The sequence below is a fragment of the Pseudovirgaria hyperparasitica genome (genome assembly GCF_010093815.1).
Source record: "Pseudovirgaria hyperparasitica strain CBS 121739 unplaced genomic scaffold EJ05scaffold_6, whole genome shotgun sequence".
Classification (NCBI taxonomy): Eukaryota; Fungi; Ascomycota; class Dothideomycetes; order Acrospermales; family Acrospermaceae; genus Pseudovirgaria; species Pseudovirgaria hyperparasitica.
The window spans coordinates 733,670-746,311 of NW_022985554.1; the positions used below are offsets into that span (position 1 = coordinate 733,670).

Genomic DNA, 12,642 nt, shown 5'->3' on the forward strand with positions numbered 1-12,642 from the left:
TCATAATAGATGAAGAGGATGAACGCTAATACCTTGATCTCAAACGTCGATGTTGGGCGCTAGGCTAAATCGAGCTAGCTATCGTATAATGATTAGTTTTTGTATGTCTTCAAAGACTGTCAATCAAAGCCCAATGTTATATGGGCTGTAGTATCAGAATATACTACCGCAATGAATCAACGTGAAAGAATTGAAGTCAGCAGACATGATACGGCGACTTTTGTCTCCTTGACTAACGTGATGTAGGTAGCTTTTTATATTATATGAGTCTTGGACGATTCTAGTAACATCGCAGGTATGCTTGATCTGCAAACTGATGGCAATTGAGAGCTTCATTGACAACGAACAGTCGAATCACGTCGGCTGGGCAGGATTATAGACTCCTAATTCTGCCATATCAGTAATCCTGCTTGTGTCATCACTCGGAACTGGTCTTATTATACGAGTATCCTCATTAGAGCCTGAATTCAGCCGCGTTCGCCTACCCCTGTATGTATATCAGCGGTACATTATATCAGTCGCCCACCGTCCGAATGTGCTAAATGAAATGCTATCATCTTCAATACTTAATGAAAGACGATCAGATCCCGGGAACCTGAGGAATTCGCTGAGATAATGCCTCGATTCTCGCAAGTGGCCTTTGGTCTACAAGGTCTTGCCTTACTCCTCAATGGCGTTGCGATGATCGTAGCCCCCAGCGCTGTTACTCCGTCTCTCTCAAACGCGCCTCACGATATTGTGACTGTCTTGGGGTGTGTTGCCATCTCCGTGAGCTGCCTCCGCTGACATATTGTAGTCTGTCCACTCTCACTCTGGGAGTATGCCAGACGGTCGTGTCGGTACGACATCAGGTAGTTTTGCGCGAGCTACTAATGTGGTCGGTGCCGCTTCGAGGACTGGCGGCAGTGGTGCTACTCAAGCAGGGGCACGAGTGGAGGGGCGTCGCTGCGTACGAAGGGCTAGCAGGACTGGTCAATGCGATCACTTGGTGGTTTAGGTTATGATGATGGTTTTATAGCGCAGTCGGTGAGAACGAGACCCATGAGAATGTTCCTAAGTAAGCTGGTCATCGGCGTACGAAGTGAGGCTCAAACGCCGAAGGAAGCTCCCCACCACGTCCCCCACTTTCAGAGATTCAGAGGTCATTACCCACCTTCCTATCTTTACCTCCTGCGTACAGCAGTACAGTCAACATGTAGTCGTCCTACGGACCATTTTGTCTCTGCCTCTTGCACACCTCACACCAATACATATACACTGCTACCATGAAAGTCGTCGACATCCACACCCACGTCTATCCTCCATCCTATGTCTCTCTTCTCCGCTCGCGCCAGACCGTCCCTTATATTCGCACCTTCCCTGATGCGCCCGACTCCTCACGCCTGATTATCCTGCCCGGTGAAGATGACCCTTCTACACCTTCCACCTCACGCGGCCGGCCGGTCGGTCCCGACTACTGGGACATCTCCAAGAAGATCGCTTTCATGGACCAGCACGGAATCGACAAATCAGTCATTTCCCTAGCCAACCCATGGCTCGATTTCATAGCTCCTGAGGAGGCCGGCGAGGCTGCTCGCAAGATCAACGACGAGGTCAATGAGATTTGCGCAAACTCCTCTGGGAGACTGTACGCTTTTGCAGCACTGCCGCTCAGTGCAAAAGCGGAGGTAGTCGTCAAAGAGGTGGAGAGGCTCGGAAGCTTGAAGTATATTCGTGGTATTATCATGGGAACTTCGGGACTAGGACAAGGTTTGGATGACCCCGCGCTCGATCCTATATATGCGGCTTTGGAGAAGAATAGGCAGTTGATCTTCCTCCACCCGCATTATGGTCTGCCTAGCTCTGTTTATGGACCGAGAGCGAATGAGTATGGCCACGTGCTTCCACTTGCACTAGGATTTCCGCTCGAGACTACCATTGCAGTAACCAGGATGCTGCTGAGCGGGGTATGGGACAGATTCAAGGGGCTAGACGTGCTAATTGCACACTCGGGAGGTACCTTACCGTTCCTCGCTGGACGTATCGAGAGCTGTATCGCTCACGATGTGCATTTGAAGAAGCATGGAAAGATCGAGGGACGTAGGCCGGTCTGGGATATCTTGAAGAAGAATATCTATCTCGATGCTGTCATTTACAACGAAGTTGGTCTGAACGCAGCCATAGAAGCGTCGGGGGCAGACAGATTGATGTTCGGTATGTTTCAAGAATTGTCTCCCATGGAAATGCTTTGACTCACATTCCTATAGGTACTGATCACCCCTTCTTTCCTCCACTAGAGGGCGAGGGTTCAGAATGGCTGAGCGTCAACACGAATTACGCAGCTATCAAAGCAGCATCTGGAGGGAAAGAGGCCATGGCGGACGGTATTCTAGGAGGAAATGCAATTCGAGTACTGAGGTTAGACTAAAGCACCGAAGTATAGAAAATCTGATGCAGCCTCGAGTTTCACACCGAACAAATATTCTCCTCCACAACCAACGTCCAACCGCCTTGCCCAGCATGACTTTACCCGTATGCATGTACGTACCTCCCACAAGCTCATGCTCAACTCCTATCCCATCCTTCCCACCCAGCCCTCGCAACGTAGAAGGCATAGTTTCCCTTTCCTAAGACCAAAATTCAATCTCAACCCGCCGTGGCCGTAGATGCCAGCCCAACAAGACTCTTGTACAGTCTCGAACGGTTCGTATTGATCAGATCAAAGCCAATCTAACCATAAACTCGTCATCTGGGAGCATCCGAGCAGTGTCTTCTACAGATGCGATGGGTATGTAATTGCAGGAAACAGCGTTGATTTGGGTCAAGTCTGGTTGCGGTGCGGCTTGTACTTTGCTCGGATCTGTTTCGTTGCTTCCTCATCTCGTTGTTCACTATAGAGTACGTACTGTGAGCCCCCCAACAAATTACAAGCTGCGAGTTTGCATAGCAACGGGTCTATCATCTCGTCCCCCTCGTGTGTATGTCCTCTAGCCAGACTTCAGAATGATTGCTTAGATTTCTAGACCTTTTACATTCAGGGCCGTTAAGACAGGCAATCAATTAGTCAAAGCAGTTAGTCAGCAACAGAAACTGTACTGCAATGGACATCTCACTCACTATACACATTCTGCAGTCTAATCAAATACGAAAACGGGATACACTGCTCTCAATTCTTCGGGGATAAGTACTAAATCTCGCTGTACGCCCACTCTGCTTTCCTGAAACCCCCCCCCCCCCCCCGGAAGATCCACCCCTGGCCCAAAATCCCGTCCTCCCAAATGCTACCGCAAATGTACGTACATACGCATACATACATACACGAGAACGTCTAGGTATCATATAAAATTTGCCGCGAGCCTTCTTTGAAGCATGTGTTATCCAAAAGTCACATGCTCCATGTGCGTCCATCCATCCATCCATCCATCGCTATCGTCAGACCTGCAACCGCCTTCGCGCCAAAACAACCAATTAAAAACAAAACACCGGCCTCACACAAAAAGGGAAAACACTGGGCTATGCATCGGCGCCGCTATCATTCCTTCAGACCTTCATTCAGCAAGAGCTCCACTACAATTTGGCTCCTCTCGACTTCAGGGTGCTGCATGCACACCTTTATAGTCCTGTGTCCGGCCGTTCCCCCGGACAGCGCATCGTCCAGGAGCTTGACGTCTCTACCCGCGATGACCTGCCGTAGACGACCGTTCTGCGCGTTTCGGATCTCCACAAAATTCGGGTCAAACAGGACGACATACGGTCCGTATAGGGCTGCAGATTTGGCCTTCCCGACAAACTCCATGATGACCGATCGCGAGATCTCTCCATACTTGTTGACATATACAGCACATTCCTCGTAACAAAGAAGGAACTCTTGGTCCGAAAGACGGAACATCCCGAGCGGCGTCTGGTTGGCAAGACGGGCGGCAATTGTTGCAACGTGTGGTGGTTTCAGATCAGGGACAGACCAGGACTGCTTTTTGTCCAATGTGAGAACCTCAAATCCTTTGGAGGTAGAGACGGCGAGAGACGAATGGAAGAGGTTTATGCCGTAGCACTCTGTTGGAATGTAGAACTCATCATAATCCCGGAAGTATTCTGTCTTTCCAACCCGAAGGAATCGACTCTTCTTCTCATTTGACTTTTGAAAGATCGGCTCAAGAACTTTGAATGTAGATGAGAGACCTTCGCGTTTTTTGTAGAACACCAGTGTGCGGTCTTTCATCTTCCCCGTTGCAAAGAAGCCGATGTCGCGAGTACCTGATAGCTTTTGGGGCGCGCGACGTTCGTTCGCGGACGTTGTGCCACCGACCGGGCAAATGGCATCCAGATGGTAGGCAATCAGTGACTTATCTGAGATCAAGAGGAAGAGGCCAAATTCTTCGAGCACAGCAATCTGCGACACCTTTGGCGTCTGAATCGCCTGCAAAGCGTTAGCTCAATGGTCCACATCGAGTTGTGTTCACTTACTCGATTCCAGCCTCTTGGGTTGTCCACTTCTGCTATGTAGACCGCGTTATCAGTTCCGACAGCAACGGAGTTCTTCCCTGTGGGTTGCATGAATGCAGTAGCACAATTTACTCTTGCGCGACAGACTGGCGCTGGTCGGCCAGAGTTCTGATATAGCTTCTCCACGTCTGCTATGGCTCGATCAAGAGGTGTGCCTTTGATTACAACGCTCTTCGAACCAGGAGGCCCTGTCTCGTAGGCAAATGCGGAATCGGCCATTACGCGTAGCCTGAAAGGCTCAGCATTCTGGGTAAATAGTCCAGCCGCATGTTTTGTCTTTGCTTCAACAATCTTGGCGCACCATTCGCTCCGATTTTGTGAACTTGTTGCGAAAAGAGTATAGTCGTCTTTACCAAGATGCTTTATCCTGAAAGGATACAAGACCTTATCGTCCTTTGCATCGGCACTAATAGTGGGACCAAGTGTACGTCCAGAAGAAGTGGTGCTAACTGAGTTGACCGACGTAGACGTATTGGTGTGGGTAAGAGCTCCTGGCAGCGGGCTTTGACTCGAGCTCGTTCTGCCTAAGCGATTGTCTTGCACAGCCACTCGAGCTCCAGTGCCGGTAATACCTTTCAGCGCTGATTTAACCACAGGCTCGTCGTCGGTGCTCTCCAACACTAGAAGCTGCATGGGAATAGGCTGCAGCTGAGGTCAGTGGAACATATCGCGAGAGACGCTTGCTTTATACGTACCAGTTTGTTGATGTCATATTTCTCTGATTTTGACACGCCTTCTACCTCGCGATGTCCAACAGTCTTTGCCAACACTAGATAATGGTCGAAAAGTAGAGCATGTGAGTCCTGTAGTGTGAAGCGTGTATTTCCCATTCTTTGGAGATCACCCTGGTGTATCAGTTCGCGGCCCAGGTGGTCGAGGTTGAGCTCCACCATCTGCATGCCAGGACGCAAGATGAGTTTGGATTGCAAGTCACTGAGATCAACCTTCCTTGTCATGTCCGCCACACGCGCATCACACTCCATTGTGACAGCTTTGATTTCCTCGAGGGCTTTGAGTGTGTTACGCTTTTCGTCGCCATCTTGAGTCGAGTTTTTTAGAACAGTGTCCAAGAGTAGGCCATAACGCTGTAACCTGGCAACTGGTGCTTTCAGAAAGCTATCCCAGCCAAGCCTGTTCGATCTTGCATTCTGGCGTGCCTGGTCCAAGAAGCCTCTGAAAAGCATGTTCCTGTCCGCTTCCTGCCGTATCAGAAAAGTCGCGTAAGGAAGCGCAGACGCATACTCAATGTATGCGATCTTTGCTTTCCGAATCCATTCTCTAAATATCTCGCTAAAGCCAACAATCCAGGGCCCTTGTTCCTGTTGTCGGTACTTTAATTGTGGTAGTAAATGATCCTCGTTAGCTTTCTTGACAGCGTCAGCTTTTCCGAAGGCTGAGCTTAGAAAACCTGCCAGCTTCTTGGGTCCGATGACTGGCGGCTGCGCTGCCTGGAGTCTGTCACGGTACAAGATCCTCAGTACATCAAGATCTCGCATGAATTTATCCTCACCCTGGACAATTTCGTGCAGAATGTTCTGTCGCTCGATCTCTTTCTTGTGTGTGCCTTCGAGGTCCTCCTTCTTAAGTTTATAATACGTGGCCCAGTCTGCTTGCTCTGCCACATCAGCCTGCGACTGGAGATCAATCTTCTTCACGGTTCTCTGGCAGTGATGCGAATAGCAGCGCCCATACAAGGGCATATCATGTACTTTGGGCGAGTAACAGCCGATGCCGGTAAATTGGTAGATTATCCCGGTCGTTGACTTGTTACTGAATTTCAGCCATTCCTCGTCCCGCACGACGGCGCCAGACCTGAACATCTCTTGCATGACCTGCGTACTCAAGGCCTCAACATCGAAGATACTCATGGTCGGCACTTTGTACGAGAAAAGAGCCTGGAGACCTTCGACAATCGCATGCTCCTTCAAATCAGCTTCTCCAGCAGCTAGGCCTTTCATCCACTCGAAGATTGAGCTCAGTGCCCATGGCTCGGAACATTTCCTAAAGTCATTCGCTGTCAACTTAGCCGGGTTAAAGCGTTTAGCAGCGGGGAGCGCTGGGAGATCGAGGGCAACCGCATCACCTTGTGGCTCGACTAATGTGGAGGTCTCACTTCCGTACATAGTTGACATGCGATTGTTCTTCTTTGTCTGCTCTGCATCGGTTTTCGATCGGATTGGCGCGGTTGTCTGTGGTGTTCTGCTCTGGTTTAATAACGAAGTCGAGCGTGGCACTTGTATACCTCCCGGAGTTTGTTGCTGATATGAATCAGGCGCGTAGAGCTGGCCATATCTCATATGCGCATCAGCGGACTCATATCTTGGCTCACCAGGAGGAGGAGGTGGAAGAGGTCGATTCTGCATACCAGGGTGGTAGAACATGTCTGGTATCTCGCCGACGGCTCCAGCTCGAGCCTCCATGAGCACGCTCTCGTCACCTTCATCGTAGCTGAGACGGCGTCGGTGACCTCCCGGAGTCGGCTCTGAAAGTCCACCGGTCCCTGCGGTGTCAACCCTGGCAGTTGGGTTGGTGTGGCCTGCGAAGGGAGGAAAGGGGTGTATAGGGTCGAATTCGTAAGATGTACTCCCATCGCTGGTGTCTTCAGAACGCCTGATAGAGCTGGATGTCGATACTGGTTGACTTCCTCCGTCATGCCGAGCGGTACTGCCTCCCGCTGCAAGTTCGTCTGGCCGCCCACCATACGAGAATGATGGTGCTATCCCCCCTTGGAACGATGACATATCCACACCAACGAAGTCACTATCGCTGCCTTGGTCGGGTGGATTGCCAGCTGCAGTGTATTGCTGAGGTGGCGGCGCCAGAGAACCAGAAGTGTAGCTGCTGAACAAAGCATGGTTTCCACTCTCCTTACGAGCCTCATCTTCACGTTCTTGTTGCTCTGCCATCTGCAAAGCCGCCAGGCCTGCAGCAGCTTCAGCATCAGATTCATCACTATAATTATAGTATCTAGCCGTGTCACCAGGAGAAAGGCGGCCATTTGACCCACTATTGTTGGGGCCAGAACCATGCCTACCGGATCCAGAGTACGACCTGTCTATTTCACCCTCATCGATGGGTTGCTGGTTGAGCTGTATCTGTGGGCTTGTCGCACCTGTGCTCATACCTCTATAGGCGCGTTCTACATCATCGAAGAGGTCGTCTTGATCGAAATATGATGGAGTTTGCGGTGGAGGAGAAATTTCTTCACCTCCTGGTCGACTCGGGTGCGGTGGCAAAGGCCTGTTCCCCCGATTGATAGTATCGGCGCGGTGTGGAGGAGGTACAGGAGCGGGTGGAGTAGGAGGCAGAGGATTAGAGGTGTGCTGTCCTATGGTCGGAGACTCGAGGCGAGGTTGGGAATAATTTTGACGTATATTACCTCCTATAGGAGGAGATGGAAGTACATGGTGTCGGTTGGTAGTTGGGTCAGAGGAGTGTGAGTAGCTAGGATAGACTTGCTGCCTTGGCGATATGGGGTTCCACTCGTCCTCCAGAGAAGCTGCAGAGGGAGGGACTGGCGGAGGCGGAGGAGCTGGGGCAGTGTAGGCGCTGGGGCGACCTTGCGATTGCTGAGAATGATCGTTGTACCGATTATCTCGTTGCGACTGGGCTCTTCCTCCACCAAAAGAATATGACTGAGCCTGCGGCATAGTAACGCTTGGGTATGAGGATTGCAGAGGAGAGGTCGGTGTGTACTGAGTCGTGGGGGAGGCGTAGCCATACGATTGACTGACAGTATTCGCGCGGCCCATCGTGTTATCTGCATAGGCAGCCGGATTATATGGCTGAGGTGGAGAGTTTGGCTGGAATGTCGTTCGATTTACGCCGCCGTAGGTTGCAGGATTTGGTTGCTGTATTGGGGCAACATAGCTCCGAGGATTATAAGTCGTCTGTGGCTGCGGTGGAGAGGCCTGGCCGTATGAGTATTGATGAGCGTATGTGTTAGAGGCGGAAGCACCGACTGGACGGTGCCCTGCCCCTGCCGACGCATCACCAATAAACAGCTCATCGTTTGCTCTTGAGGCCGAGCTGTTGCTTCTCACATGCTGTTGTGAAGCTGAGTAGTCATAGCTATTGTGGGCGCGACCGTTGGTCGCGCCGTATGCTGGGTCTTCTCCATTGTCGTAGGCCGTTGGATGATTCGGATATATGGTCTGATATTGGTTTGCTAGCGGCTGCTGGTAGTTCTGGCCGTAATCAGGTTGCTGACCGTTCGGGTAATAAGACATGGTGAAGATGTTCCACTTTCGAGGGTCGGGATGTCAGGGAGTATGAGGGTGGGATCGCGACGGGCTGATCCAGGGCTCAATGTACAATCAGCTGCAGCATCCGGTGCGCAATATGATGATGAAGCGGTCGCGATGACCACATCTGCCCAGCTTTGAAGATATTCCGCAGCGCAGTGAATAGATGCGCGGCGCTCAAGGTGGGGCTGGGACGATTCTGTAAAGGACTGTTGGTGCTCTCGCGGTTCTTCCAGCGCAGGCAAGCGGCTATCTTACGTCGTATCGTGTCGCGTATCGAAGTTGAGCCGGCGTCGGGTCTTTGACTGTTGCAAAGAGTAATGAATTAGGTATTGCGGAGGAGATGATGTGTATTCTTAGGTTTTCGATGCCGTAGCGTAGGTAGGCAGGGTGGATAAGGCGGGCTGCAGACAGGTAAGCAAGGCATGCCTGGTAAGGCACGTATTGTTGTTTAATACGCTAGTATCAATACTATTACGGCTATTGGCGTGATTGACACTTACGGCCTGAGGCCTCCAACTGTCAGCCAGCCAGCACCACTCAATGACTCTAATATCAGTAATTATTCCATGTCCAATTGCTAGTTCTAACAATCACCGTCCAGCCTTCCACATCCCTCAAGGGCTCACGATAATAGACACTCTTGCTGCTCCATCAGAGGCACGCTTTCTATGCAATGCTGTTCCTGAAACTACAGATAAGAGCACACGGCGCAACATTATTTCTGCAACGTGTCTATCATCATTCCTCATCTGTTCCCTCACAGCCAGCGGGACTCATAGCGTTGTGCACCGTAACTCCAGACTGCCTTTTTTTGGCCTGGAGTACGGTCTGACCGACGTCGGTAGCGGACCTAGCGGCGTCACTTAACACACGTTGTTATCTAAATTCAGTCTCACCAGTCGCGAGAAACACCGACGCAGCCCAGGCCAAGAGACATTATACCCAGTAGACTGATGCAAGATATTCAACAAGATACTAAGACAAAGTGAATTCAACAAGATACTAAGACAAAGTGAGTTGTATTGCGAATAACGAAAGAGTGCGTGAGCAGTGTGTGTAGACAGCTGCAGTAGGACGCGCAACACGCCCACGTCACCAATCACAACTCTTCGGCAATGTAGGTTCAACGTTTGCTCTCATCACCGAGCGTCATGCTACACCACAGAATAAGAGGTACAGCTACCCCGCAGCCAAAAGTCTGTCCCGATCGATGGCTAGGGTCAGGCCAAGTGGACCGGCACGACGGCTGGGTGAAATGATATCCCAGTAATGCACTCAATCTGACAATACTATCTATCTCTTGGTGATAGTGTCAAATATCCTGCAAGGTGCTAGATATTTCTTAACGAAAGGTCACTCACATGATAACGACTATGGAAACAGCAACTTCAACCAGTCCGTCTGATTATGACGGCGAACCATATCCAGAGTTTGATCAGTATGGTTACAACATACGCGAACAGCCATTAGGCACAAAGCGCAGAGTCCGAGTTATTCTCATGGGTGCTGGCGCCTCCTCTCTCAACTTTTTCAAGCAAGCCGAGACAGGACTCCAGAACGTTGACATTACATGCTATGAAAAGAACAAGGATATAGGAGGCACGTGGTCAGTTCCGGACATGGCCATTGCGAATGAACACGTACCTAACTTATGCCAAGGCTGGAGAACAGATATCCAGGCTGCGCGTGCGATGTACCAAGTGTCAATTACCAATTCTCTTGGAAGATCAGATTATGGTCTCATTACTATAGCTACTCCCCAGAGATATGGGAATACCTGAAAGAGATCGAGCGAGAGAATAATTTTATCGAAAAGTACATCAAATTGCGACATAAAATTGAGCACGCTGCATGGGACAATGAAGCAGGACTATGGAGACTTCAGATCAGAGATCTGGAGGAAAATAAAGTGTTCGGCGATACCGCTGAATTCTTCATCAATGCTGGCGGAGTGCTCAACAAGTGGAAATGGCCGGACGTGCCAGGATTACGCAACTTCAAAGGCAGAATCATGCATTCTGCTAGGTATGAGGTAAACTATCCTTTGTCAGGCAAGAGAGTGGCAGTACTTGGAGCTGGAAGTAGTGGAGTTCAAATAGTAGCCGCCATACAGGAAAAAGTTGACACTCTGTATCACTGGGTTCGCTCGCCTATCTGGATTACTGCAGGCTTCGCTCAGACATGGGCCGGAAGAGATGGAGCTAACTTCAAATGTGAGTACATGTTGCAATAATTTCCTTGGTCGTTTTGCGGGATATTGCGAACTTCGACATACTTCGATGGGGGATATATGCCATGACTCCACTTTCGCAAGACAGACGCAGCTCAAAAACTTGCTGACGTTTGGGTAGATTCTCCTGAACAAATAGAGTTCTTGAGAAACAATCCGAAGAAATACCATGAGTATCGCAAACAAATCGAAAATGAGCTCAATCAGCGGTTCAAGTTCATCATTAAAGGCTCGGAAGATGCGAGGAAAGCCAGGGAATCTGCACATGAACAAATGTCACGAAAGTTGAAGCACGACCCACGCCTGTGCGAAAGCATTATTCCAAAAAATTTCAATCCTGGATGTCGCCGGCCAACTCCTGCTCCGGGCTACCTAGAATCGCTTTTAGCATCTAATGCCAAGGTCTTCACAACTTCGATCAGCAAGATTGATGAGGATGGTTTTGTTCAAGACGGCACCCATTACGACGCAGATGTGATCATATGTGCCACAGGGTTCGATACGTCGTGGCTGCCGCACTTCACCTTCGTAGGCAAGGACAAATCCATACACGAACTGTGGTCTCCCGATGCCGGCGTAACGTCATATCTGTCCGTGGGCGTACCAACCTTCCCCAATTATCTTTCGTTCTGTGGTCCCTATGGCCCGCTCGGTCACGGCAGTTTCATGCCATTGATCGAGGAATGGACCAGGTATATGTTCAAGATTATTACGAAGGCGCAAATCGAGAATATCAAATCCTTTACTCCTCGTATGGACGCTTCTTGCCAATTCCGCCAACATGCAGACCTTTTTCTGAAGCGTACTGCGTGGACCTCGCCATGTCGCTCTTGGTTCAAACAAGGCAAGGCGGATGGCCAAGCTGGGATCTGGCCAGGCTCTCGACTGCATTTCCTACACATGATGAAGGATGTGCGCTATGAAGATTACGAGATTGATTACTGGGACGAGAACCGCTTCGCTTTCATGGGTAATGGGTTCGACACGCGAGAGTTCGACGGGCGCGATATCACAAATTACCTAGGGATTTTAAACGATGAGGGCAAGGACGTACAGCCGGAGTATGGCGAAGAACTGATGAAGACTCTGGCTGGTTGGGCAATCGATGAGAAGTACGAGGTTCGAGGCGTGGACAGAGAGGCCGGAGACACAAGAGACGGACAGCCTTGCGCTCCAGAGGAGTAGGCTTGAAAATGCTTCGGACGGAGGGCGTCGTGCTCTTTCCACAACAAGAGCATCTGTCCCAGGTTTCTTCATGCGCCAAGTATTGTGTGTTTGGGAATATCTTCTTCCGCACTCCGTGGGGCTAATTGCTTGACTTGCGAATAGCTATGCAAGACTTGGTAAGTCCCTCAACCCAGGCAGTGCGAACATAGCATGAACGAACACGTATCTACAAAACCACCAATGTAAGACTCAACTACACAACACGATATCAAGCAAGATCTCGGCAATTGTCACAGTGTGTTCGACTTCCTATAGCATTTAGGTTCTGTTTTGTTGACATTTCACCAAATACCCAGGGCCTCTCACACGGTGCATTTCTATCATTGTCTCGCAAGTATCGGAGCTCATCAGTCAGACCCTTGATTCACGAGTCGACAATAACATTGGTGCCTGGCAGGTACTGTAATCCAGCACTTTGCGTGAATTCGTAAGTTCTAGGTATGCAGGTAATTACAT

The 12,642-nt window shown here is 50.1% G+C and overlaps 4 protein-coding genes across 4 annotated transcripts; 3 read left to right on the forward strand and 1 right to left on the reverse strand.

Moving 5' to 3' along the window:
• Positions 1 to 265: 265 nt before the first annotated feature.
• Positions 266 to 949, forward strand: EJ05DRAFT_537431 (uncharacterized protein; the record flags this gene model as incomplete). Its single annotated transcript, XM_033749385.1, has 3 exons — positions 266 to 295; positions 350 to 752; positions 797 to 949. Coding segments are annotated over exons 2-3 (288 nt in total), but the record flags the coding sequence as incomplete, so codon positions are not given.
• A 186-nt stretch (positions 950 to 1,135) lies between these two features.
• Positions 1,136 to 2,730, forward strand: EJ05DRAFT_331807 (uracil-5-carboxylate decarboxylase). Its single transcript, XM_033740854.1, has 2 exons — positions 1,136 to 2,193; positions 2,247 to 2,730. Exons 1-2 carry the CDS (start codon positions 1,266 to 1,268, stop codon positions 2,405 to 2,407), a joined length of 1,089 nt encoding a protein of 362 aa, XP_033601523.1. The 5' UTR covers positions 1,136 to 1,265; the 3' UTR covers positions 2,408 to 2,730.
• Positions 2,731 to 3,226: 496 nt separating this feature from the next.
• Positions 3,227 to 9,097, reverse strand: EJ05DRAFT_509942 (uncharacterized protein). The gene is made up of 3 exons (XM_033748136.1): positions 5,178 to 9,097; positions 4,444 to 5,124; positions 3,227 to 4,396 (listed from the first exon to the last, which is right to left on the reverse strand). Exons 1-3 carry the CDS (start codon positions 8,709 to 8,711, stop codon positions 3,512 to 3,514), a joined length of 5,100 nt encoding a protein of 1,699 aa, XP_033601524.1. The 5' UTR covers positions 8,712 to 9,097; the 3' UTR covers positions 3,227 to 3,511.
• Positions 9,098 to 10,102: 1,005 nt separating this feature from the next.
• Positions 10,103 to 12,144, forward strand: EJ05DRAFT_499499 (FAD/NAD(P)-binding domain-containing protein; the record flags this gene model as incomplete). The annotated part of the gene is made up of 3 exons (XM_033746847.1): positions 10,103 to 10,335; positions 10,389 to 10,942; positions 11,081 to 12,144. 3 exons carry the CDS (start codon positions 10,103 to 10,105, stop codon positions 12,142 to 12,144), a joined length of 1,851 nt encoding a protein of 616 aa, XP_033601525.1.
• Positions 12,145 to 12,642: the final 498 nt, after the last annotated feature.

Coding starts and splice junctions, on each gene's coding strand:
- EJ05DRAFT_331807 (XM_033740854.1), top strand. CDS start 1,266: ATGAAAGTCGTCGACATCCACACCCACGTCTATCCTCCATCCTATGTC. Junction 2,194..2,246: donor GGCAGACAGATTGATGTTCG/GTATGTTTCAAG, acceptor ACATTCCTATAG/GTACTGATCACCCCTTCTTT.
- EJ05DRAFT_509942 (XM_033748136.1), bottom strand. CDS start 8,711: ATGTCTTATTACCCGAACGGTCAGCAACCTGATTACGGCCAGAACTAC. Junction 5,125..5,177: donor AATATGACATCAACAAACTG/GTACGTATAAAG, acceptor CCTCAGCTGCAG/CCTATTCCCATGCAGCTTCT. Junction 4,397..4,443: donor ACCCAAGAGGCTGGAATCGA/GTAAGTGAACAC, acceptor AACGCTTTGCAG/GCGATTCAGACGCCAAAGGT.